General features: G+C 35.1%; 3 protein-coding genes and 2 pseudogenes across 8 annotated transcripts; 3 read left to right on the top strand and 2 right to left on the bottom strand.

Annotated features, from left to right (window-relative positions):
- Window positions 1–159: 159 nt before the first annotated feature.
- On the bottom strand, window positions 160–8,177 carry LOC133701792 (vacuolar sorting protein 3-like). Its single transcript, XM_062125882.1, has 14 exons — window positions 6,918–8,177; window positions 6,161–6,436; window positions 5,307–5,503; window positions 5,064–5,205; window positions 3,959–4,231; window positions 3,798–3,870; window positions 3,311–3,359; window positions 2,917–3,205; window positions 2,658–2,713; window positions 2,220–2,288; window positions 1,995–2,106; window positions 1,298–1,387; window positions 817–987; window positions 160–723 (listed from the first exon to the last, which is right to left on the bottom strand). The coding sequence occupies exons 1-14, from the start codon at window positions 8,034–8,036 to the stop codon at window positions 631–633; spliced, it is 3,009 nt and encodes a 1,002-aa protein (XP_061981866.1). The 5' UTR covers window positions 8,037–8,177; the 3' UTR covers window positions 160–630.
- Window positions 8,178–10,245: 2,068 nt separating this feature from the next.
- LOC133700907 (uncharacterized) lies at window positions 10,246–10,774 on the top strand (annotated as a pseudogene).
- Window positions 10,640–16,409, top strand: LOC133700906 (SART-1 family protein DOT2-like; annotated as a pseudogene).
- A 691-nt stretch (window positions 16,410–17,100) lies between these two features.
- On the bottom strand, window positions 17,101–20,961 carry LOC133701067 (E3 ubiquitin-protein ligase WAV3-like). The gene is made up of 2 exons (XM_062124848.1): window positions 20,528–20,961; window positions 17,101–19,183 (listed from the first exon to the last, which is right to left on the bottom strand). Exons 1-2 carry the CDS (start codon window positions 20,747–20,749, stop codon window positions 17,372–17,374), a joined length of 2,034 nt encoding a protein of 677 aa, XP_061980832.1. The 5' UTR covers window positions 20,750–20,961; the 3' UTR covers window positions 17,101–17,371.
- A 3,134-nt stretch (window positions 20,962–24,095) lies between these two features.
- LOC133700826 (E3 ubiquitin-protein ligase complex SLX5-SLX8 subunit SLX8-like) lies at window positions 24,096–26,203 on the top strand. 6 transcript variants are annotated; one of them, XM_062124512.1, is made up of 4 exons: window positions 24,096–24,376; window positions 25,149–25,490; window positions 25,582–25,656; window positions 25,790–26,203. In XM_062124512.1, the coding sequence occupies exons 2-4, from the start codon at window positions 25,176–25,178 to the stop codon at window positions 26,135–26,137; spliced, it is 738 nt and encodes a 245-aa protein (XP_061980496.1). In that variant the 5' UTR covers window positions 24,096–24,376; window positions 25,149–25,175; the 3' UTR covers window positions 26,138–26,203. The 6 variants fall into 6 exon arrangements, with proteins under 6 accessions (XP_061980496.1, XP_061980501.1, XP_061980495.1 ...); XM_062124517.1 differs by having other exon boundaries at window positions 24,136–24,376; window positions 25,144–25,490; window positions 25,582–25,617; XM_062124511.1 differs by having other exon boundaries at window positions 24,136–24,376; window positions 25,144–25,490.
- The last annotated feature ends 1,273 nt before the right edge of the window (window positions 26,204–27,476 follow it).

The following is a 27,476-nucleotide window of genomic DNA, read 5'->3' as shown; positions in this document are numbered from 1 at the left end:
TTTTAAAAATAATTTTTTTAAAAAAAAATATTATTTTAATATATTTTTAAATAAAAAAACACTTTAAAAAAAAACACCATCTTCGCTCCCAAGCAAAAACGATCAAAGGCCTTCCACTTCCAAAGGCAGGGTAACAGTAAGCACACTTGAAAATATGAATACAGTGGACAACCGTGAGATGTAATTCAATGGAATTTCTCATACTTCAAAACAATCCCGGCTCTACCCGGCAGGCAGATAAGAGGAGATCGGTAAAAAAATATAGTGACACCAACAAAGTACACGAAGAGCAATTTATTACAACAAGGTTAACCAAACCACTCATTTTCTGAAAATTGGAGACCACCTACCTTTAACTACCAGGGAGTCTATATAGAGCTCTCCATTAGGCAAACTACAAATGAGCTTCATCATTACCTACTTCCTTTACCAGGAACGAGGTTTTGTAGTTCAAAGAGCATGTTCCTCCTATACGAGAAAGCTCCCCACTCCTCAACCCAAAATGAAGGGAGAAGAAAAGGAGCAGCTGCAATGACATCTGTGTCTCAAGTCAGCAAGTATGACTATCAAGAACAGACACCACCTTCGTAAACCATCTTTCTATTCTGATACACAAAAACCATTTCTAGATTAGCGTGTCACAAGCCAACCTGACTTGATCAGTGGATCTCGCTTGAAGTCATGACCTGTGACAGAAGTGGACTCTCCCAGCCGACGAAAACACTGCAAATATAGCATGTAGATTATAGGTTATGTTATCTTGCTTCCAAAGCCCCCATGGAGTTTTTGTTAACGAAAAATATATCAATGACCAACCTTGTAACAAACAACAGTGTCATCTGGGTACATTGCAAACAGTTTGGTTCCTAACCGGGCATGACAAGAATCACAAAGGCTCTCATCATTTATCTGTACATGCCGCGATCTTTCCTCCAATCTTGCAAGTTTTGCGTCAACATTTAGAGCACGGGACAGATTATGAACAATCTGAAAAGTTAAAGAGAAGTTTAGACAATATAGACAATGGAATGGAGAACAAACCACAAAACGTTGTTCTATTCTTTTCTGAGACATTTTCTAAAGGGGGGTTCAGTAGAATATAACACAGTGTGGTATGCTATCGTGCTATTTGACTCTCTGCATGACTATGAGCATTACATGTTTTCAGATGGGAGTGGTTCAACCAAGCTAATAGATCCAATAAAGCAACTAAGAGAGAAAAAAAAAAGCCTGAAGGCTCATGTTGGAAAAGGCTATTTGAATAGGTTTTTCAGTAACTTTAAGTAAAAAATCTTACTTGTGCTTGGCGATGATGGTGAAGCCGAGCCCTCAACATTCTTAGTATTGTATCTGAGGCAAGTTGGAGGGGCATGTCTGGGGACAATGTCTGCAACAAAAATTAATCTCTCAACAAGAAACAACAATGAAACAAGAACTTTACAATCAATCCTACAATTCCAGCCAAGGAAATGGGTATCACATAATGCCATGTTGCAGCATCTCTCCATAAAAGGGAATAATATATCAGTAGATCCTGAAGAGTATTGATTATGATTTTATTGTGGATCAATAGGTCTTTAGTTAACATAGGCTTGGAGACCAGAGGAGGTCAGAGAGACAACCCAACAGGAGCAACTATATTAGTATGACAACAAATTAGAATTCACTTTCGTTATTTTAAATATATCCAGACTAGATATCATTCATTCCCGCATTTAATGGTAGCTGAACATTACATATATATATATATATATATATATATATATATATATAGGTCTGATAGAAATCTTACACGTGGAGGCAAATAACAGATATAAAATATAAGAAAATGTGAACATCTTAAGTATAATGTTGGCTTTTCTCCCTGCTAGAGTTTCAAAATACTGAGAATAGCTTGCTTAAATTTTTAAACTCGAACGCAAGCCGTTAAGTAAAAGTTGTCCTAGAATGCATGTGCTGCAAGAGAAAGGAATGAGGATAGGTGGATTTTCTACCTCTAGAACTTGCAAAGGATCCAGTAATTCTCCATGATTATGCAGAAGTCGAACAGCAGCGTTAAACATGGGCTCTTTACCATTTTGTGGATCCAAATACATATCAAGTAACCTGAAGAGGTCACATCACAGAAAGTGAAAGGCCAGTAGTAAGAATATTTATGTGCATCTGTTGGGGAAAGAGGAGAAAATAAGGAAAAAAGAGAGGAGCAAAAAGAAACTAACTGCATATAGGCATCTGGTCTTCCAATCTCTGCACAATACTGTTCAGCAGCTTCACTGTCCTCCAGCTTCCTGAGAGGGCAATGAACGTTATTTAAAATACACACAATTTACGATCAACCAAAGCAGCAAGGAGACAGAGAGAGGTATCTGTGAAACAACAGCCTCTTTAATTCAATTTAGTAATGAGCGGCTAATAATCAACAAAAACCACGAGAACCATGATATATATTACACATTTTTCTTGCACAAGAATATTTGAATAGTAGAGAAATATATAATGAAACCACTATTAGTGAATGGAATGAAGAAGTTTTCTCAAAGCCAATACATATATGTCAGCTGAAAACCCTCTGATTCTTCCCTAGCCACATAAATTAAGATTTGAAAAAGCTGGCAAACACCTGCCAGTAATATTCAGAAAGTAATGTGCAGGCTTACAAGGCCAAAATTTGCAGCACCAAAGTCTCTTGCCCTAATTTTCTGTATAGAATCGCCTGTCAAAAAAAATCAAAACTTAAATCAGCAACTGATAAGCAAAACTTGCTCTTTCTGCCATATAAAAGCATTGATGCCATTCATACTTTCCTTTTTGGCAGAAAGATATAAATGGCACAAATACTTGGGGGGGGGGGGGGAGCGCTTGATAATGATCAATTAAGTACAATTAAAAACCATGTGACAAAAGAGATCCAACGACCTTTTCCAGCCAAAGCTCTGATCCCTCAATCAAGTCAAGAACCTCTTCCGGATCATACATGTCTGATGACTGTAAGAATATCTGCAACCTTTCTCGTACAGGACTTTGAAAGATAGAGTTTCCTCCAGGATCAGAAATTTTTGTTTCCTCCGGCCTTCCATCATCAGGTTCCTGGGAGGTACTTTGCACTTCAAAGGTTTCAATTGCTGACTTTGCAAGTGAGAGCGCGTATAGAGTGTGGAACTGTGTGTCACAAGAGTCTTGATCTTCAATCAACCATTGGAGATACCTGCAGAACGCAACCCAAAGGCAATTACAGGTCATATGACCTACCAAAAACCAATCATTTGCATAGCTCTGGAGCTGTAATTTATGGAGTATGTGGTGGGCATACCTTTGGAGAATTTCAACCTTTTTTGGATCAATGGCAGCAATTATTTCATCTGCAATGAAAGAATTGAAAGGGCGGATTCACTTTAGGAAATATATAAAAAAAAATAGTAACTATCATGAACTTTCTTGGCAGCATAAAACTTATCAGCTTCATATCAAGTTAAATGGCATAATATACACTGGTCCATGCCATTGCAAATTTACAAGATGTTAAATCTATTCATTTTACAAAATGTTTCACTTATTGCAAGACAGAAAATAAATTGAGTAGCATCACAAACTAAGTGGACTGCAAGAGCTACCTAGTATATGAATAAAACCTAGAAATCTGCTAAAATTCAATTAAACTTCAAAGCTTAGAATACATTCATGATGGTAGTAGATTCACCAGTGAGATGCCATAGAGTAAAATAAGCGAAATTCTTAACTAGCAAGTAGTAAAGACCCAAAACTCACAGTGAGAGTATTCTCTGAAAACCAAGGCCTACCTGGTGAAAGCTGATCTACTCTTTTCTCTGATGTCAAAACTTGAACTGTGAGTAATGGGTTAACATCTGCAATCTAATAAGATTTCACCGAATTGTGAATTTAACTGCCAGCTTCAAAATTCTGTAAAAACATAAAACCACCAACTTCAAATGCTACATACCCATCCAAGATGTTGCAAAACCAAATCCTGATCAGACAGCTCCTCAAGAATTTTTGATGCCTCAGTTGCAGCAACCTCTCTGCCAGAATTAACATTTGTATTGCCATCCAGTAACTCATGCTCCCGAGCAGGATCTTTCCATAGACCAGAAGAATAATTTTTTGCCAAAATGCGCCATATGGTAAGAGCCTTTGAGCTCATCCCTTTACTTGCATATAAGAAGGCGAGAGTCCGTAAATGCCCAGATTCATCTAACAGGGTTTCTAACTCCTCCTGCACTGCCCATGGAAGTTGTACGGTCATCCTTCAAGCAAGCTCCTGACAACAGCCCCTCTGTTTTGCAATGCATTGGAATACTAAGATTCCGCAGACTACTATTGACTTGAGGCTTATGAACTATTTAGTTTTGACTTCTAGCTACCAGTTATAGAATTTAAAACCAAAGCAATTGGCTGGTTTGATTGTTGCCATCAATAGACTGCTCCTTTTACAAGTTTTATATAGTTCCAAAATATCTTCCGTAAAATACACCTTCAGTATAATCTATAAAAATCAACCAACATTGACAAAAACAAGACATGAGACTGTCTACTTTGAGAGATGAATTACACCTGACTTCATCTAACAAGTAAACTTCAGAACAAAGAAAAGATGCAAATATTTTCTTCACTTAACATTTTGTTAAAAGGATCAACATTGAACTGCATTGAGGAGACATACATGATCCAACCAGCTAACTGGAACTGATGCTTATTTGAGTTTAAATGAATTCAGCTCAGAGATAGGCCATGCTTAAAGAGAATAGAGGGAAAATAGAGTAAAGAAGAATGGATCCTGTGCAACTACATAAAGCTTTTTTTTAAGATTCTTAATATCGATTCAAATTATGACTTCTTCTACCTTAATTATACATCACAGGAGTAACCGCGAACCTTAAAGCCAAGTGGTAACTCTCTACATTGATTTAAAATTTGGTTTATGCACATGACAGTAACTGATTCATCTGATCATCTAAAAAACCCATTACCAGTATAAAAAAAAAAAGTCAGAACTTTGTAGGGCAAAATTATTTTATCAACTCCAGCAAAGAGAAAGTGGAGCATACCACGATACAGCTGTTTCCAGAAGATGCAAGCTTTTCCATATCATCAATGCGGTTTAGGGCTCTATAGAGGTACATTAGAAGTGTGTCAACTCCCTCTTTCACTGACAAAGTCAATTCTTTTTCACGAGAAACCTCAAGATATCTGTAGTTACAATAGGAGGGAACAGAAATTGAAAGTTACAAGCTAATGACAGAATGCAAAAGCTATAACATGTAAACCTTTCAAAGCAATGTCGTAAACACCTGCTCATATTTTTTATTGCCAACTCGAGTAAATCAGCTCTAGTTGGTGGATTCAAAAGAAAATCTTCATTGACTGTAGTATCTACACCTGCCTTTTTAAGGAAAATAGCTCTTTGGATAGCCATCAACCCATCATCTACAACATCTTCAAGAGGAGCAGGGGGGGGATGCAAACCCCAGTATCGGTTCCTAGGAACCTGAAAGGGTGAGTTCAATGTTATGATTTCAAAAATGCAGACAATTCAACATAAGTTTAACGTACTCTGCTCAAACAAAAACACAATAAAACAGGACATATACACAAATATACAGTCTTAGAATCTATTGCAAATCCATACACAATCTTAGAAACAATTGCTTATTCATTTAATATCACAATCAAATGATAGCATGTCACCATCCTGATCAGGTATACCCAGTCACCAGCTAACCAACAAGTGTATGGTTCCACAAATGCAAACAAATATTGCACCATTTCAAGATTCCACTTCCAATCCTTTTCACTCAGTATGCTATTTCTTTGGCTTTAGAGGTTATGGTATATATGGTTCCTAAATTCAAATTCAGTGAACTACTTAAGGCACAGTTACCATATTACCATCAATATTCATTTTTTGCTTGTGGCTACTCATATAAAAGAGTGGAAGGGAAGAGGACAAAGTTCAAGAGTTTGGCATCTGAAGAATGCATAGTATTCTAAAGGAAATGAAGAAAGATCCCATGGCTGATAAATGATTTATCCTTGGGGCCATGGAAATTAATGAAACTAAAGGTAAGCATATGATCCATCTCTTGTCAAATAAAAAATACTGACAAGGGAATAGGTCTTGCAAAATGAAACTGTAAACACATACCAGCAGCGACCAGCGATTTGGGTCTCGCATTATAAATGGAAAAACTTCAGAAGGTTGCATTGTCTCTGACTGCAGAAAGTGGTTAACAGCCTCCTCGAAATGCAAGTCAAAAAGCAGCAGGAACCCTATTTGAGCATGAACGAAGGATAGCATTTCATTAGATATTTCACCATCGCTCTTAAGCTCCTCCACCAAGGAGACGGCTTCCTTAAAGTTTTTCTTTCTCAACAGATCTTTGATTTGTTCTTCAGTAGGTACTCTCCGGTAGAAAATAACCTGGCAATATTCAAGATGAAAGAGCAAAATCAATAAAATTTCTTTTTAAATAAACCTACATCCAGAGGCATATGGATTGTTCCTAACCAGGACACGAAATATTTAAACAAGTATTTTATGCCACCAATTTCATAAATCTCTTAACAATCAGCTTGAAATCTAAACAACTCGCATCTTAAAAATGTACTAGGCATGCAAGAACAACATCGCTTACAAGAAAAGAAAGCCTCGGGGTTACTTTTGAAGATGCTTTCTGTCCTAAGGTCCAAATGATCAGCTAAGCATTTAACTCTGAAACTCAGCTCAACACAATTAATCTATATGAGCACAATGATTAACAGTCCACAATTCAGCTTAAATAATTAACAAGTAAACCTGCCAAAGAACTAAGAAGCAACATGCATAAAACTAAGGTTTGTGTCCATACATCAATAAAGATGCAGTGATACAATATAATCAAAGAGATAACAAGTTCACACACCTTGGTGGGCGTCGCAACAGCAACAAGTTTCCCATTTCCACTTTCCTCATCCGCAACAATACATGGCCCAAACCCTTCACTACCAAAACTAACAGTCTGTACACAACCACCCAATTTCTTATGATACAACTCCATCTTCCCATCCCTCACAGCCATTACATAAGAAGCCAACTCCCCAACAGAATCTGGACCCTTACGAAACACCAAACTCCCTCCAACTGGCTGCCCATGCGCATCAACAACAATCCCAACATTATCCACCAACAACAACACCTTCTTTTCTTTCCACAACAACTTGAGCAATGGCAAACTAGACACATCAGGCAATGTAAAAATCACCCCACTTTGGCCCGTAATGCACGAAAACAAACTATACCCGATGACAGTGCCAACAATTATGGAATCATTGATCCAAACTAATGTCTTAACCCCGTCAATACACTGCATTTCTTTCAAAACCATAAAATCAACTTCCTTGTCATTCTTACCAACTCTAAGCTCTATTAACATCAATTTTTTACCAACCACAGCAGCAAAAACATAATCACCCTCACTTTTTTGCACATAATCTTTAACACCATTAGCTCTAACTCCACCTCCTAATCTGCTCAAAATTCGAGAACTCGTACTCGCACCCTCCAAACTACTAAAACCGAGTAAATCACTACACTCCGAATCACTACTCTTAACTCTCTTGGTGATAAAAGAAATCCCTTTCAAAAACCCCAGTTTCCTAACGGGTTGAACCAAGCCCGAATCCGTCAAGAACAAAAATCCATCAGAGAGAACAATAACCTTTCCAATCTCATCAAGCAGAAGAACCTTTTCTACAGCCGAGTCACCAACAGAAACGGATTTTATGAACGAAACGTTTCGAGAAGGAACATCAAAATCCAAAGTCGAATTCGGATCTTTGGTGGAGGGGGTTTTGTCATTTGGGGTATCTGGGTTTATGGAGAGCAAGAGAAGGGAACCAGAAGAAGTGCCTAGGTAAATGAAAGATTGAGAATTCGTTGCAATGGATTTTATTGAAGTATGAGAGTGAAGGGTGGGATCGAAGGTGAGAAGTGGTTCAAGGACAGTTCGGGTGGTCGTAGGATCGGTGTTAGTAGTAGCCATGGAAATGGAGGAGGAGGAGGAGGGACGATCTGTTTTTACATTTACAGAAACAAGTTGATATTCTTACAAGTTTGTTTGGAGACTCCTTAGCAACGCCATACCATCCAGGAGACATAGAGCACGTCTGGTTTAAAGTTTCAAGAAAAAAAATTGAAAGAAATTGATTTTAAAAACAATTATATTTTTTTTATTTTTAAATCATTTTAATATATTAATACTAAAAATAAATTTAAAAAAAAATATTATTTTTATATATTTTTAAATAAAAATTATTTTAAAAAACAATTATTTTTTACACCACTGAACGAATTTTTTAATTTTTAGAATGAAATAGTTATTTTTTTATTAATATTAATATATTAAAATAATTTTAAAATTATTAAAAAATTTAAATTTTTAAAAACACAAGGTTAAATGGTCATGTGTTTAGCAAAGTTTTATTTTTAAAAAAAATATTAAATTAATATTTATATTTATATTAAAAATAAATAAAAAAACTATTTTTAAAAACATATTTCACCCCAAATCCATACATCTCTTGTATTGTTTCCTTGTTTTTTTTGTACTGTAGTGCAAAGAGATTTTAAAATTAATTAAAAATATATTAATATTTATGTTTTTTAAAAGTTTTTTAGTTAAAAAATAATTTAAAAAAAAACTTAAAAAAAAAATGGAACATGAAAATAGACACCCACTTCATCACGATAAACTTCTAAGTTGTTTCCTTATTTTAATTTTATTTTGCCCTTTACAACAAGATATTTTTTTTAATGAATCAAACATTAGAAATAATAAAATATTTCACAAAATTATTTTTTTGACACATATAGAGATAAAATTTGATAGAAAAAATTCAAGAAAGATAAAATCTGAAAAAAAAATTCTAAATAAAATAAATAGCAATAAAAAAAATTAATAATAAATTTGAAATATTAAAAAATCATAATTGGTGAAATTAAAAAATATTTGTAATTTAATAAATTATTTATAGATTAAAAAATAACAAGGAGGTAAATTAAAAATTATTTATAATTTATAATTTATTATAAAATAAAAATAGCAATTAAGATGATAACGAACAAATATAAAGAAAAAATAAATTGAAAAGGTTGTCATAAAATTTGAGGGACTAACATAAAATCTAAGAAAAATAAATGGTTATTAACATCAAATTATAAATGATCATGGTACATGCAACATATTATCATGGAAAAAACACCGAGATCTTGCAAACACTACCCCTATATTTGGTATCTAAATGACTTAACACACGTTACTAATATTCTTGAACAACTTTTAAATATACTTTAAAACCAATATAAAATGACTAAAAAGCTTCTATAAGAGAGGAATATTGTTTTTGCCCATGAGAGTATCAGGGTAATTATATTCTTTTGAAAAAAAATAAAAGGACTAAAACACCAATGAAAGACATTAGATTTTTTTTTATCTTAAGATTAAAATGTTAATTTTACTAATAAAAAAAATAACAAATCTAACACTATACAATATAATAAAAATAATTGTTTAGTGGCAAAAAGACAATCTTGTTTTCAATGCATAGTTAAATATTTTTATTTTTTTAATAGTAAACATGTATTTACAATATTACAATGAATAATATTTCAAGTCTTGTTGTACAACAATCTTTTAAAGAGAATTATTATTTTCGTTTCTAAAAATATTAAAATAATTATATTATTTTGAAAAAAAAAAAGATTAGAAGATTCGGGCATTATATTTTTTTATTTTAAAGCTAGAGTAATAATATTTTTATTCAACCTTGTCCTGTCACTAGTACTTAGTATTTATTTTTCCAAGGGCAACTATGTATTTATACTATTACACATTATTTCTCGAGGAGAATTATTTTTTTTTTTTAATGTTTTTAATTTTCACTGATAGACACGTAATCTTTTTTTTAAAACTGGAGAAACGCAATTGATAAACAATGAAAGTTAAATTACTCAATTATAAAAAAAAAAAAAGACGCTTAAATATTCTTTATCTCAAGTGAAGGAGAAATAGTAAGCAAGAAAGTAAGTAACACAGCCAGTCTCTAAAACCCAAACTATAAATACAAGGTACGAATCCCTCTAGCTCTCTCTCAGGATTTCCGTTTATTATAAATCCATTCCAATAATCTATTTCTCAGATTCTTAGATTTCCAGGGTTCAGGGAAGATTAGGGTTTGAGCTTGGTGGTTAGAATGGATATAGACTGGTCTGAACTAGGCACGAGCGACGCGAGGAGAGGGATGATGTGGAGGACGAGGATATGGCGGTGAATGGAGTTGAAAAATCGAGCAAGCATTCTAGGAAGAAGAGCAGCAGAGAAGATGAGAGGGAGAGGGATCATAGTTGTAAGACAGATGAACGGTCGAAGAAAACCAGCGGTAATGATGGGAGTAGGGACAGTAAGGCGAAGGATAAAGAACGTGATCGAGAGAAGGCTAGAGATAGGAAATTGCGGGGGAAGGAGAAGGAACGGCAGAGGGAGAAGGAAATGGAAAGAGAAAGAGCGAAGGAGAAGGACAAGTATAAGGATAAAGAGAAGGACAGGGAAAATGATAAAGACAGGGAAAGGGGAAGAGAGAAGACTTAGGAGAGGGAGAGAGATAGGGAAGTGGATCAGGATAAAGAGAGTTCCAGAGAGAAGGTCAGGGCAAACAGAAAGCCATGACGAAGATTATGATAGGAGCAGGGATGACAACGATTATGAACAAGTCTAATTGAGATTAGAGGTCAAGTGTGGAGTGTGGAATGACCCCAATGTTACTTGTCGCTAATTGAGATTTTCCTGGTTTTGCTTTTTTGTTGGTGTCCTCCATTGCTGTATTGGGGTTAAATTGTGTTACATCTTAGCGTTTTGTTGATCTTGATGATGTTCGTCTTATTTTTCTGATATTATTCCATTTATAAGTTCATCCAGCTTCGTGTTATTTTTGTGTCCTATTTATCTTTATAGTTTTTTTTTTGGGCTCAGGATGAAGGAAGGAAGAAGAAAGAACAAGGAAGAAGACTGAAGTTGGTTCTGATGTTTTAGCATGGGTCAGTAAGAGTCGTCAGATTGAAGAGAACAAAAATGCTGCAAAGGAGAGGGCCAGTCACCTCCCAAAGATTTTTGAGGAGCAGGTTCCATTCTTTACTGTGTTTCCTGTATTCTCACTGGCTATCATGATTTTTTCCATGCAATTTTTATTGTTAATACTATTATGGTTTAAATTTCCCTGGGACAATATTGGTCAAGGTCATGGTGAAGATGAGGAAGCAGACCAGCATAATGCTTGTATGATCCTTTCTGCATATTTTTGTCCTCTATCAATGACTAGTCATTTAAAAACAAGTCTAGATTGGATGATACATTTGTTTCAACTTGGTAGTTTTCATAATCATCAGAGCGAATGAGTTGGTTATGGTCTTATTTGTTCATCAAAAATTTCATTAAGAAATGAGATATTCAAACTCCATCCGAGCTCATTTAACAGCTAGGTTTGTTATTATAACCCACCAGTTTAATTTCTTGGAATTGTAATTGGCAAGTGTAAGGTCATTTTCGTGGAAGCCAAACCATAATGATTTGTATTTGAAATTTTGGGGGCTATATATTTCTGTTTCTGGCTGATTGAATCAGTTATATTTTAGCAAGGAGTTATGGTTTACACTGTAAGATTGTTTTATTTTTTATGGTGGCGCCTTTTGATAGATGTTCTTGCTGGAATTAAGGTTCTCCATGGCCTTGACAAGGTAATGGGAGGTGGAGCAGTTGTTTTGACACTCAAAGATCAGAATATACTCTCAGATGGTGACCTTAATGAAGGTATAAATAGTTTGGTGTTTCCTTCATATACTTTATGTCCAAGTTTCCTAAAATGACGAAGCTTTTTTGTGTGACAGAGATTTTTGATATGGTATGGAGGTAGGCTGGCTCTCTTTATAGAATAGATTCAGAAGATATAAGCGGTGTATGTTAGCATAACTCTGATGAAGTGAACATTCATTTATTTCTCTTTTTCTCTTTTGTAATATGTCCAGCTCTGCAGAAGGCTATGAGGTGATTCCACAAGTAATCGCTTAGAAGATCTAACTCATCTGGAAAGAATTCATCAGATTACTATACTCATGAAGAGATGCTTCAGTTTAAAAAGCCAAAGAAAAAGAAATCATTGTGAAAGAAGGATAAGCAAGATGTAGATGCCCTTGAAGCAGGAGCTGTGTCAGCAGGGTTGGGTATTGGAGATCTTGGTTCTAGGAAAGATGGGAGAAGGCAGGCCTTAGAAAGGAACAAGAGAGATCTGAGGCTGAAATGAGAAACAGTGCTTACCGATCAGCTTATGCTAAAGCAGATGAGGCATCAAAATCACTTCGACTAGAGCAAACTCCTCAAACTAAAGAGGGGGAAGAGGAAAGTCTAGTGTTTGCGGATGATGATGAAGATATTTATAAGGCATTGGAAAGAATAAGGAAACTAGCTCTTAAAAAGGAAGAGGCAGAAGCATCTGGTCCTCTAGCAATTGCTCTCCTTGCCACCTCCACTTTGTGCAGTCAAATTGCAGATGATCAGAACCCTGAAATTGGAGAGTCACTAGAAAAAAACTTGTCTTCACTGAGATGGAAGAGTTTGTCTCAGCTATCCATCTTGCTGAAGGTACTTTTTTTATTACATGTTCTTTTGTTTTATAAAATATTACACAAAAAAGAAAGAGTTCTGATGGGACGGAAACTTGTGTTGCATTCAGATTGCTGATAGCATAATAGTACACGGACCAGAAAATCTTGCATATACTATATACTATGTTGAGCTGCATGACCATTTCTGACTGTTCAAGGTTTATGCTAGCTCTCAACCTTGTATTATTTGGTAAATCAATTTTTCTAGTTATCATAGTCATGCTATCATGCTGCTGCTTTAGTCACCTATAATCTCCCATCCATTTTACTGTATTATTGTTAAATGTGAATGTGACCTATTTGATGCTCGAGATCAGCTGGAAATCACACATTTGACCTGCTATGATGCCTGAGATCGGCTGGAAATCCTAGATCTTCTGCTTTAGTATGCACACACACACACACACTCTATTTGTTACTGATTTTTCAGTCGTCCTTAATTTTCCATACCTAAAAAAATTACCATTGCTTGTGTTGAAAAATTCAAAGCAGTACTTGTGCTATTTCAGAAGTTCATAAGACTGATAATGAAGATGTTTTCATGGACGAAGATGAACCGCCAAGAGCTTCTGATGAAGAACAAAAGGACGAGGCTGGTGGATGGATGGAAGTTCAAGACAGTGGTAAAGATGAAAACCCTGTCAATGAGGATAAGGAGTAGACAGTTCCTGATGAAACCATACATGAGGTTGCTGTTGGGAAAGGATTATCTGGTGCTTTGAAGTTGCTCAAAGAGCGAGGTACACTTAAAGAAAGTATTGAATGAGGTGGCAGAAATATGGACAAGAAAAAGATTAAGCTTGTTGGCATCATAGGCAATGATGCTGGTAATAATAATGACAATAAGTTCAAGGATATCCGCATCGAGAGGACAGATAAATTTGGGTGAATTGTAAGCACTTCACCTGATCATCCGATTAGTTTGTTTTACTGTTGAGTTAGAATTCCTTAGTTTTTATTGCTTATTTTTTTTACCATTATGCACATGGTGTGGAGATGGGACCTCCAATGGAGCAGGTTCGATAAAGGAGAGTTTGTAGGCCAAATTTCTATGCATATTATATCTCTTGATTCATTGCATGCTTGACCATTTTATTAGCCTACTCTGTAGTAATTGGAAGATGTTGGGCCTATGATGTGGAATTTGTGCTCCACAGTCTGACTTGCCTCTGGATGCTAATCAGTGAGCAGTGGCACTGTTTTGAGGGGTGTTTCATAGCTGCTACTGTGCAGTTGGTGGGTGGGTGTTTATTGTTTTTGTTTGGGAGGGGGGGGGGGGTTTCTTTCTGGACTGCTTGTTTCATAAACTAGGGTCTAGGGTCTGACCTCATGGCAGAATCAAGATTGATTTTTATGTTCTCATCTGTTTAGTGTCCAAAATGAGAAGTGAAAGATTTAGTTATGCATCTGGTTATAAATTAGTGGAAGAGACTGAACTTTGTGATGGCCTTGTACCACTGTGGAGTTTCTCCAAGGTAGCATGCCTCCGACCTACTATGATCTACTTTCTATTTGTGGACATGAGTGGCTGATGTAGCTTGCAGCAAAAGTTTTTATTTGCTGACTGATCTAGCAATTTTTTATATTTTGGGTTGTTTCCTATATTTAACAGATGACTCCGAAGGAAGCCTTATGTATGATTTCTCATAAATTCCATGGTAAGGGACCTGGCAAAATGAAGCAATACCAGGAAGAACTGAAGTTGAAGCAAGTGAAAAATTCAGATACACCATCCCTGTCTGTGGAGCGGATGAGGGAGGCTCAAGCTCAGTTAAAGACACCCTACCTTGTTCTCAGCAGTCATGTTAAACCAGGGTAAGATTTTTGTGTCTAATTTATATCTCAAATATAAGGTGTTACTAATTAAAGCCTAGGAAAATAGTTTGAAGTAGAAAAATGTTAATTATCAAGAACGAGTTATTCTCCAAAAAACATCTGTTAAGAGTATTAAAATGTTTTTGTTGATTTATGATGCAGTAGCCATTCATTTGAGTCTTTATGATTATTTTCTAGTGATAAATTCTTAAAGTTGAAAATATTTCTCTCTCTGCAGTTTAAATGAACTCAACACTGTAATTTTGTTGAAATCTTGGTTCGCATCATGCCTTGATACATTTCAAACTAAGACCTTACTAGTTTTAGAAAGTGAAGGATTATAGAATATCATTTGTTGTGCATTTATCTTTCTACAATTGGTTTGATCACCCTTTTTCATGAATTTCATTTGCAGGCAAACCAGTGATCCTAGAAGTGGCTTTGCTACTGTTGATAAGGATCTCCCTGGAGCCTTAACACCCATGCTTGGCGATAAAAAGGTCAGTTAGATTCTTACAACAGTTTACACTGGCATGGTGATAATGATGCAGAAAGGATGCTTTGTGCACGTTTCATTAGGTTGTGGATGCATCATGCAAGTTGTGAAAACTGACATGATTTCTCGTCCAATTCGTGCTGGCTTTTTGATATGAACTCTAAATATTAGTATCTGGTGTATTAGTTTGGAAATTTTCATCAAGTAGATTGTTTCGCTTTATAGGAACATTCCCTGTCCTTTCTGGAGCATCATTAGCCTTCTCCCTGATCCTATTGCTATAGTGGTTGCAAAGCAGCAGCCTTTTAGTGCTACTCATTTACCTTTTAGTGCTACTCATTTCTTGCATTATTGTCTCTCTCTCTCTCTCTCTCTCTCTCTCCCGCATGCACACACACCGTCACTGAAGAAAATGAAACTGCGTTATGGGACAATAATGAGTATCATGATTTGCTTTAGAAGCATGCATACCTGGAAGGACACCTTTTCTTCTTCACAACCCCCCTCCCCCTGGCCCACAAAAAATCCATCTGATTCCCCGGTATGCTACCATTTCTGCCGCTGCTGTGATTACAATCATTTTTAATCCCAAATGTTTTCCTAGCAACCACCAACCCCTAGTATCTTAAAATCATCTATAAATTCCTACATTTTTTTGCTTCCCAGAATCTCCTGACACCAAAATCTTTGACTCCAGCAGTCAAACAGCCATTGTGGCCTCAGCTCATTTACCATGTCGCCAGTGATACTTTGTCCAGACTCCAGGAAGGTTGGATTATTCTTGTGTCAAGGAAAGATTTAACTTTGATAAGAAAGTTGTCAGATCAGGTTCATCACTTTATGTTGAGCGTCCTGTTCAGAATGGTTGTGGATGGCTAGTTGCACTGTTAGGGCCCCTTACAATTCACAGGCCTCACCTATTTGTTCTTTTACCCTCCTCTTAGAGGGAAGGGTTTGCTGACTTTTAACACCCTTTCATTTTTATTCCATAATCTATGCCTGCTGATATATTGCTTTGCTTTTTTCCTCCCAGGTTGAGCACTTCTTGGGGATAAAGCGGAAGCTTGAGACTGAGAACTCGAGTGCGCACCAAAGAAGCCTAAAATTTGAAAGTGTCGTTGTTATTTTCTGCTGGAGGACGCATGGCTCAAAGAGAGATTCTGAAAATTTGCGAGCACATTATTCAGTTTCTTTGACGCTAAAAGGGACGCATTCAGATGGGTATGGGTATTTTTCCATTTGTTTTGGTACGGTATAAATGAAGATTCTCTCACATTCTCAGGTGTATGTTTAGTTAGAGCACTAGAACGTTGTCTCACTCTAACATGCAGGTGGGATCAAACTTTTTAAAATGTCAAAAAAAAAAGTCCAGGCGTAGTGCTTTTTCAAACATGCGAGGGTTAATTTAATGTGACCAGATAGATCTGGCTGGTTAAAAATTTATAAAAATATAGTGTGATTAAATAAAAAAAATAAAATAATTTATTTAAAGTGTTCTGGGATTAATTTGTTGAATTAATAATTATAAAATTATAATAGCTCAATAAAAAAAATAAATTAAAATAAATTATAAAGTTTAATTTTTAATTAATTAATTAAAAAAAATTAAGTTTACCTTTATTAATTTGATAAATCTATGATTTTTTGGATTATAAAACTAAAATAATTTTATAGAAAATAAATTATATAGTCTAATTAAAAAAAAAACAAAAAAAAAACTCAGTTAATTTTGATTAAACCAGGATGCCCTGTTTAAACAGTGCTTTTGTACTATCTACCTTTATGCATGACATGGAGTTTTCCTGCGCCGATTGTATCATCATTGGTCAAGTTAGATTTACAAGTATAATTCACTGATTTGTGACCCAAGCGTGTTGACCTGATGGAGAATCAAACCCTGTTGCCTCATATGGTTAGAACTTTGGTACCATTTTGCAAGAGATGTCTCGAGACTTCAACTGGATCAAACTCTCTTGCAAGGAAGGCAAGTTATACTGTTCAAATGAACTGTCGTTGTCGTTGTCGTTGTCGTTGGATTACAAAATTTCGTGCATTCGCAAAAAATAATGTCAAAACAACGTGGTTTTGTTCAACCAAACATAACTTATCCTGTACTCCATTATCCGATTCAAACAAAAACTAACGAAGCAATAAATCATGTACAAATTCCAATCCAATCCACACAATGATAAACCAAACAACAACAATAATAATGATGAAAAGAAAATTAGAGTTCAAATCCCTAAATTGATTTCATTAACCTACCAGAGAGTTTCTTCTTCGTGTTAGTAGTAGATGCAAATCAATGCTGATCGTTCAAGCTGGAAGGCTTTGTTAAGTTGTGGGTGCCAAAACTACTCTCTGGGTGCTAAGTTGAGAATCTGTGACTTCAATACCATGCTAGTCATAGATGGTGTTTCATAGCTAGTGGTAATACTCGTATCTGAGTTCCCACCTTGTGATAGAATTGTTGTGGAGTGACCCCTAGTTGCAGCCCTTTGCCATGAATGAGAACTCATTCCCGAGAGAACATATGCGCGCCCCGACCGTTCATATAACTCCCTAGTTTCCATTCTCTCCCTAGTTTCTTTCAGCTCAGCTTCGAGCTGATTACATAGATCATCTCCTGCTTGAGAAGAAGCTGTAGTTAGAAGAGTGGATAGTTGATTTGCCAGCAGGGCCTGTGCACCCTTTAAATCTCCCATTTCAGCCATCCTTTGTGTCTTGGCAATAGTTTCTGTCACTAGCAAACGATTTCTTTGCCTATCAACCTCCAAACACAGCACCCGATCAATTGGAGATAAAGTTGGAGGTCGTCGAATCTCAACTCTCTCACCTTCTACCTGGACTGTATCCACTGACACCGAACCTTTGTGGAAGCACGAAACTTCCACCAATGATGTGTTTTCCAATCTTTCCTCACCATCAACAGCTGAGGATACAGGAATTGAGAGGAACACCAAAAATTCCTTCTCCTCTTCTGCATACAGGTCTCCAATATCAATCACAGCTTGGTGTCCTTGGTCAAAAATCTTATTCTTGTGTCTCCCAGAAGGTGTTGACAGAATTTGCACTCCTGGTGATGCTGACCTAACTTTGAGTTGAACGTCCCGAGCCACAATACTTATAAGACCACCAATGCATCTTGCAAAAGCATCTTGTAAAATGTTAATTGACTCAATGAAGGAAAATGTGCCGCGGGATGCATCAGATATAGCATGCATTGCAGCAGAATCATGATCCGATCCAAACCCAAATGTGTAAACTGGGAAAGTTGGCTGCTTAGACTCCTCTCTAGATGTATTATTGCTAGGAAAAATTGAAGTAGGTAAGAACTTTAGATAATCCAATCTATTCTGCGCATTGTGACTTTGTGTATCACAGCCATCAGATAAGAGGATAATGGTTGCAACTGAATTATGTTGACGCCGTTCTTCAAGAACCTGAACCCCTTTCTTGAGCCCTGCAACGATATTAGTTCCACCAATTGCAGAAATAGAGTCGACAACGCTTGTGGCATCTTCACGGCCACTTCCAGACATTCTCCTAAGTGGTAACACTCTTCGAGCTGATGAAGAGAAAGTCACGATCGAAAGTCGATCAGAAGGGCCTAAGTTTTGTATGATAAAGTTGACCGCACGCTTGAGAAGTATCAGCTTGCTTGCCATGCTACCACTAACATCCAACACGGTTACAACATCAATTGGTGCACGCGCACGGTGATGAGGGAGAGTATTATCAAGTGGTGGTGCCAGAATACGGACAAGAACACCAAACTTGGAGAAGGATTCTGATGCAGAAACAGCAGGATATTCTGTAAAAGTCTTCACAGTTATAGCATGGGGTCGAGAAGAAAGGGATTGATCTGGAGAGACATCTGAGAGTACTTCATCATCTGAGAAGTGTTCCGCCTCAATTTGAACTGGTGGAACATTGTAAGGAGATATATGAGCATGCAATGAACCGGCACGTTGAAAATTGGGGGCATTTCTTGGCGCTTGAAAAGGCACATCTTTCCATTTTGAGCGGCAAATAGGACATTTGAGATTTCCATGCTTGGTATTGTCAGCAATGCAATTGAAGTGGAAAGGGTGAGAACACTCAGCATAGAAGATGGCTTGGCCTTGCCCTTTTCTCAGACTCCTCAAGCAAATGGCACATTTTTTCTGTGATAAAATAATAAAAATATTATAGCGAAAAAAGGTATATTTCAACAACTTTCAATGAAGACCATCAAATCAAATGCATGCCAATTTTTTTCTTCTTCTTCTGCACAAGTTCCTCAACTTCGATTAAGTAATATCCAACAAGCCAAAGACAATAAACAGATAGGATTTTTCACAATATCTTTCTACGTACTCTCACCAAGTCAAGAATAATGATGGCTATTCAAAGGTGTTCGAAATACAAAGCCAAGCAGGCAACCAAGTTTATGGCATTTCAACACCACAATCAAAACTCGAAAGGCTCTTGAAAACATCCATCTATGAGCCAATATATGGAGACCGTCTTTGCCTAAACTTTGAGGTTCAAGTTTCTCACCAATTAATTCATGAACTAAAAGCAACCTAAGCATCTCATCAATTTACTATCACATCAAGAAAAGCAGAAACTTAATCAAGCTACTTTCAAATTTTTTACGGAATAAAAAATCACAATCAGGAATGACATTATTGTGACTTTTCAATTAAAAACTTGCAAAGCTAACACAACATTCCACTAATTCTTTAGTGTATGTTCCCGTTTCCCACAAGAAAAAGACGGTTCCTTTCGAGCTTCAGCAACACAAGAATAGTATTGCCCACAAAAATATGCTTCTTCGAAAGTCAAGCCTAACTTCCACACGCGCACACACAAGAAAAGGAGAGGATTTGAATCCCGATACAAACTACAAGCCCCAAGGAAACAACCGCATATTTTAACCTTCAAATCCCCACTAAATCCCCTACATTCTAAAATAAACAGCAAGACGTCATGTTGTTGGCTACAGCGATGACCCAGCATATCATGTGCTTGCTATCCTAATTTTCATGCGAGACCCTCGCAATTGAGAAAACAACAAATTACTTTTTTATTACTTATTGGTTAGATTTATGATCTTAGTAAAAAACGAACAACAACCCGTTAATCAAATCGTTGGACTTCTTGAAGCCTCGTATAGCATAATCAAAATAAATGCAAATTTCAACTACCGCCAACAGCTCTACTTCAATGCTATTCCATTGCTCCATTAAATGCATCGCCTGATCTTTCAAGCAACCTTCACCCACTTTTACCAAAACACCCCTAGTCAAACCAAGAACAAGGAGAACACACAACGGCATTTTCGTGATTACAGTCGAGCGATGCCGAACTCACAGAGATACCAAGTCAGGTTTTTACGCGGCTAGTAAAAAAATAAATAAAAACTCTGCTCGCCGGGCGGTTACAAATATAAATCACAGATATAAACAAAACAATGTAATTAAGATTTAAGAAAACATAAAAAAAGAGAGAGGGGGGGTGATTACAGAAGAAGAGTGGAGACTGAAGCTACGAGAGAGACGAGCACTGAACGAAGAAGATGATGATGTTGGGACTGGTGGTGGAGTGGCGGTGGTGAAGCGGGCATTTTCGGTGGTGAAGGTTGGGGGATTGGTGGGGGTGGGGGTCGGGCTACGGGTGGAGTTGGAGAGAAAAGAGAGCTTTGACTTGAGGGCTTTTTTGAGCTTGCGCCATGCACTAGAAGCCATTGCTTTGGATTCAGAAATGAAACGGACAAAAGGGCATAAAAGTTTAGTGGGGAGAGAGAAAATGTTAGGTTTATTAGCATGAAGTCCTTTTTTGTAGGAGGGAGAAGAGATGGAATGCCTCCGAGCGAGATTTTACAAATCAAAACGCAATTTATTTTTTACGTGTGAGAGTTTAGTCAAAACCATGTTATTTGATACTATTCTCTCTTTTTCTATTTTGGCACCTTTAGGTAATTCAATCTGAGATTGTCTTTGATACTGTCTTCCTGGTTTTTTTTTATACGTATATTTTTATTTAGAAATGTATTAAAATAGTATTTTATTAATTTTTAAAATTTATTTTTAAAATCATTACATCAAAACGATTTAAAAATAAAAATTTAAATAAAAAACAAATTTATTTTTTTAAGTAATAAACATACCCGGATCATTATCATTGACTTGGGTTTTGGATTGGATCAAGATTTTTTAAACATAAAAAAATATTTAGATATTTCTAAATAAATCACGAAGTCTAATTCCTAATTAAACCAACGTTGATAAATGAAATTGAAAAAATAAAAGGTCAATTAGAAAAAAATAATAATTAAAATCAACTGAATTAACTTGTCAAATCCATAGTCCGAATCATGAAACTAAAATAACCTCGTAAAAAGTAAACTAAAAAAAATTATGAAGCACAATTCCTAGTAAATCTAATGTTGAAGTATGAAATTGAAAATAAACAATCGATTAAAAAAATGATGCAAAAACAGACTCGAGACAACCTAAGTTAATCTGCTACTCGTGATGTGATCCATAAGATGAGGATAACCTTATTAAAACAAACTAAAACAAATCATGAAGTATAATTTCCAATCAATTTAATGTTGGGAGATAAAATTGAGAAAAAAAAAAGTCATTTAAAAAAAGAAAATCAAATAAAACTCGAGTTAACCTATTAAACTTGCAGTTTGAGTGATGAGATCGAGATCATCTTAAAAGTAAATTGACTTTTTTGAAGTTCAATCCACAATTAAATCTAATATTATTTAAAGATGTTATAAAAAAACAAAGAAAAATAATATTATAGCAAATACTTTTTTGTGTGGGAGTTAAACAAAACTCTCTTTTTAATTTTTAATTTTTTTTGTTAATTAATTAATGTTAATGAAGACTGTTGCTTTCCATCCCATTGCATCAATCACTTGGAACGTCCAAGAACCACAATTGAATGATAGTGTCATTCGTCAATACACGTGGATCATTCATCATCCAAAATACAATTATTCATATCTATTTTTTAATTAAAGGGAAGATGATTTCATTTCCTAACATGGGTTAGGAAAGCACTATCAAGTAATGTGATATGCAAGCAGAAAGACGACTAATTAGTGATTAAGATTTTTTATTCAGTATAAAAATTTATATTAAATTTTAAAATGGATGGAAAAGTCAGAATAACTGTTCAATCAATAGGGCATTTGTTTTTTTTCCCTAAATTCGAATTTTAATATTGATATTTAAAGAAAAATATATATTTCAAGATTGTATAGAAAAATATTTTCATAGAAACAAGGCTAATCTTGGAATATCCTACCAATAGAGAAGAAAATCTCAAAGATTTTGAAAAAAAATAATTATTGCTAGATACAAGGATCCGGGAACTTTATGATATACTTATATTTGTAAAGCTCAATCTCGATAAAATCTAGGTCATGAAAGATTGATCTAAGTTAACTTTTTAAATATATAATGATATTTTGATAATTTTTTTTAAATTAATTAAATTAAAAATTAACTTTTAACCAGGGCATGATGGATTAACAAGTCAACTAATTTTTTAATTTTTAATTTTTTTTTAACTTGGACGTCTAGATTGTCTAAATTGAGGAGGCCAGCATGACAACAACACACTCTAGTGGGTTTGAATGATAAATAATTGCAAAATGGTTAAGATCTATACGTGTCAATATCTTGTTCGTTCAATTAAACCCTTTTTTCCGGGTCAATTTTAGGAAGTTTATTGAATTTGGTGCAATCTTATTCTAATTACACTATTGAATAAAAAAAAGAAATAAAGAAACTTGCGACTCATGTATTATTATAAAACTGCCAGAAAGGGAAAAGACAGGGTGCAGTTTTATTTGAACATCTTTCAATGTTGCTTTTTACATGTTTATTAACTCGGTTGACTGAGCCTACCATCTTTGACTTTGTTTTATTTTTCTATTTAATTTTGATGGCCGGATCCATTCTTTCAAAATACAATCCCCACCGAATCCCATGAGAAATCAAATTTTATTTTGAACTCTGTTTTGTCAAATCTTATTTGATATTATTTCCGATTCCGATTTCCTAGATAATTAACCAATTACATTTATTATATTCAATTTCAAGCCGAATACTGTATTTCTAGTACAGTTTTTTTTTATATTTTAAAAGTATTTTTTAAAAAAATTAATCTTTTTATTTGCTTTAAATTAATATTTTTTTAGTATTTTTAAATTACTTTAATGTATTGATATTAAAAATAATTTTTAAAAATTAAAAATAATATTATTTTAATACATTTCTAAATAAAAAATAATTATAACAACATCACTACTTGGATTTTCGTTTGATGAAATGTAATTATTCGTCATTATTATTATTATTATTTTATTGTTGTTGTGCTTGAGTGTGGCCGATTGCAATTAAATTTTATTTTTTATTTTTTCTAAAAGAAACGAGTGATGGTTGAAAAACATCACAAAAATTAATAATAAATCGACACATGGACCGGCACCGTATGGTACAGTTAACGGGACATGGGCCTGGATTTATGCTGGGCAAGCATATGACTTGTTGATTGATCTGGCATACATGATGAACATGTTTTTTTTATATATAAAAAAAATTGTTTTTTTAATTGATTATTTTAGTTTTTTAAAAAGAAAACTCGAATATCCTTAATCTATAATTAATCTTCAGGATTTAATGTAACCTAATAATTTAAGAAATACGAGGTCTTATTCTTTAGAGCAATATGTGATCAATGTGTTTTATTTATTCTTAATAAATCCAATGAATCTTAAATTAATAAATAGATATATATGATAAATACAATTAAATTTATTACCTCAATTTTAAAAGTATACCGGTTATATTCTAAATTTATTTTTTTAAAACTTACTGGTTCGAGTTCTATAAATCTCAGGGCCACTGGAGATTTACATGGTTGTTAATTTTAGGGCCTGTAGGATTAGTCGAGATACACGCAAATTGATCCGGACACTTATATTAATAATAATAAAAAAATTTAGCCCACGAGAATTTAGCTAAGTGTTCAAGAGATATGTATTTTTTTTATAAAAAAAAAACAAATCCTATTCAAACAGTATTTATATATCTAGAGAGCCGAGACGTCTAATTATCATGAATGATCGAATAATTAATTAGTTAAGCAAGCATCAGTTATGGCACATGTGCATCAGTTTTCTTGAAATATCATGGGCTGTGCGAAAAGGAAAGCACACGTTCTCTTTCCCTAATCGTCTTAAAAATCTCGAGTTAACTTTTGTTTGCTATAATTAAATTAATCCATCACCGATCATATCTCTGGCTAGTTTGAAGATTTATTAGGGTTGGTCGCACCCCAATTCACAGGTATCATCAATCTTCATGTCTGGTTAATTGATCTCCTTCGCATGTCTTTTATTTTGTTTTCCGGCGGCTATAGAATTTCTTAATTGTTAGGGTTTCTTTTGAGGTAACTGCTATGCTTTGGTCTTTTTACTGTAAGATTTATCCTCCGATTTATGATTTTTAAGTTTAAGAAACTATGCCATGATTTGCTTCGTATGACCATGAAGAACAGATATATATGTGTGTGGAGAGAGGGAGAGGGGGAGGGAGAGCTTGCGAGTTGATGGAAACAGTAGAAATTAATTTCTCCAGTTCCTTTACTCAAAACTTGTCTTTATTTTATATGCTGCTTAAGAATGAATTTGAGACTTCAGTGCTTGCAGTTGTTTTTGGATAAAGGCTTGCGATTCAATCACTTTAAGAAGCAACAACACCAATTCATATGCTTCTCATTAGTCTTGCCTCGCTCTAGATTTAATTGCATATTAAGTAAGGAACCAATCGAATGAAAAAGAAAAACCTCTATTTTTTTCCTGGCAATCAGACAAAAGCCATCATCACAAGGAATGCAATATTTAGTTTACTGACATTGCTTTATCAATCATCCGAAGATTATGAAACGAGATATTGAACTTGTTATGAAATTTCTAGTTTTTTCCTATCTGGCTTGATTATTTAAGATGTAGATTCTACGCTGTGGGTTTGAGATATAGATTGGACTCTAGTCATTGAGTTTTATTAGATTCAGAATGTTCTCCTTTTCTCAGTATGCCCTTCTTGTTTGTAAGACCAGGAATTTTAGGTCCCTTTGCTCCACACCATGGATTTACTGGAGAATTTTGACAACAACATGGTTTTTATGGAGAAAGCAGAAAACACTATGGATTTACTGGGGAGTGTGGATCTTCTGGTTGAAAATTTGTGGGAAGCCGAGAGAAGTTACTATCAGCACTTTGATCTCAACTTTCCAGTTCCTGTTGAGAACAATATACCTCCCTATGGCCCGTGGTTTCCTGCCCAACCACAGATTATTCAAGCTGAAGCATATGGATTGACACGGCAACATCAAACTGCACGAGATGTTGAGGTCATTGATGATGATATTGCTATAATCTCCCCCAACACATTTGATCAAGTATGTCACTTGACACAATGTTTATGGTTGTTTGGCATGTCTTCTTCAAGTATCTGATTCTCTATAATTAAAATGATCCTCCTTTTACCAGGCCAGGAAGAAAGCTAGGAGAAATCCTGATGCAGAAGTAAGGGAAAATATAAATATGGCCAATCAGGTTCATGCTGTAATTCACTGCTATATCTTCTGTTTCATGTTCCTTTAGTTTAGCTAATCCTTAACCTCTGTGTCTAGTCCTTTATGGTATCAAACTTCTAGTAATCATCTTAAAGTCTTACCAACGTCATTTGCTTTGCCAGGCTGGGAGTGTGCCCCAACTCCCTGGATCATCCCAGGCTGTGCCACCATCCCAGTTCCCTGGATCGTCCCAGACTGTGCCACCGCCCCAACTTTCTGGATTGTCCCTGACAGTGCCACCGCCCCATTTTTCAGGATTGTCCCAAACTGCACCGCCGCCACCAGCACCAGTGTTTTGTTGTCCGATTTGTATGGACGAGATGAAAGAAGCAACATCGACAAAATGTGGTCATGTTTTCTGCAAGAGTTGCATTGAAAAAGCACTAGCTGTTCAGAAGAAGTGTCCTACTTGCAGGATGAAATGTATAGCGAAATCCATCTTCAGGATCTTTCTTCCTGCATTTCTTTAAAAATTCCTTTATTTGTAAGCGTAGACTTTGATTTAACTTAATTTAAAAGACTGCTAAATATCTTAATTTTTTTTTTATCGTAATGTCATAGTTCTAAGCAGTTTTAACAGAGGCTTTCACTTAATTTATCTCAGGAAGGCCCGAAATCATTCTGTTAACTGCATCATGAACTCTGTTATTGACATCAAATTTGTTTGATTCTGGAATATTGACTTTGTAAAGTCTCTGCAATTTTCAAAATTCGAATGCTCAATTTAAAGACCCGGTATGATTTTTCTCAATTCTAGGAGGTGCCTATATTTTTATCTGTCAAGGAGTATTAAAGAATTGATTTTTTCTTAATTCTGGATTGATTCTTGCAAATACCTCATTTGACAAATAAAAATACTCCTTGGTCTTTGCATTGCTTCCATACCAAGAACATATCTCATTTTTCAAGAATCTCATAGCAAACTCATACATTATAGAATTTTTTAAATTCAACAAACATATTCTCATCATTTATCATAAAAATCAAGTCATTAACATGAAAGGAAAACAATTAGAATTTTACCTTCATTCTCTATTTGATGCACAAAGTATGCTCGCACCTCTTGAAACCTTAGTAAAATATGACTTTATCCGACTATATCAAGCTTGTGAAGCTTGTTCTAAACCATATAAAACCTTCTTTAATCTGTACCTGTTTTTGTTCATGACCTTTCTTTTCACAAGTAGTGAGGTTGCTCAACGAAAATCTTTTCACCAAGTTCTCCATGAAGAAATGCCCCAACTTTATATTTAGCCAGAATAACTTTAGGCTAAAATACTTTGGGAATCTTCTTCCTTGATAGCATACTTTGAACCATATTCATAATAGTTCGATTCTTCATTTTCACAACATGTTTTATTGAACGGTATAGACAATAATTAATTATCCTAGAATTCCATTCTCACTACAGAAATTAGTGAATTCAAGTTATGTAAACTCACCCTCATGATCAGTATAAAGACCTTCTATACTCTAACTTGTATCTTTTTCAACATGATTCTTATATTTCTCAAAAGTAGTATATATTTCTAGATTTTCAACCAAAAAATAAACCTGAAACTTACGATTATAGCCATCAATCAAACTAATCAAATACCTTTTGTTCTTGCTGGACATGGGGCTGATTGGTCCATATACCACAGTATACACTAGTTTAAGAATTTAAGAAGCTCTCTATATGCTTTTCCTAGGAAATAGATCTCATTGTTGCTTCTTTACCAGACAATCTTTATATACATTAGATGAGATTTCAAGACAAGGCAAACCCCTCACCATTTCCTTTTTTTTTAAATAATTTTTAGACCCTTA

Source organism: Populus nigra, chromosome 8 (genome assembly GCF_951802175.1).
Source record: "Populus nigra chromosome 8, ddPopNigr1.1, whole genome shotgun sequence".
Taxonomy (NCBI): domain Eukaryota; kingdom Viridiplantae; phylum Streptophyta; class Magnoliopsida; order Malpighiales; family Salicaceae; genus Populus; species Populus nigra.
The sequence above is the reverse complement of the archived record's forward strand: the minus strand, read 5'-3'. Positions and strand labels throughout refer to the sequence as shown.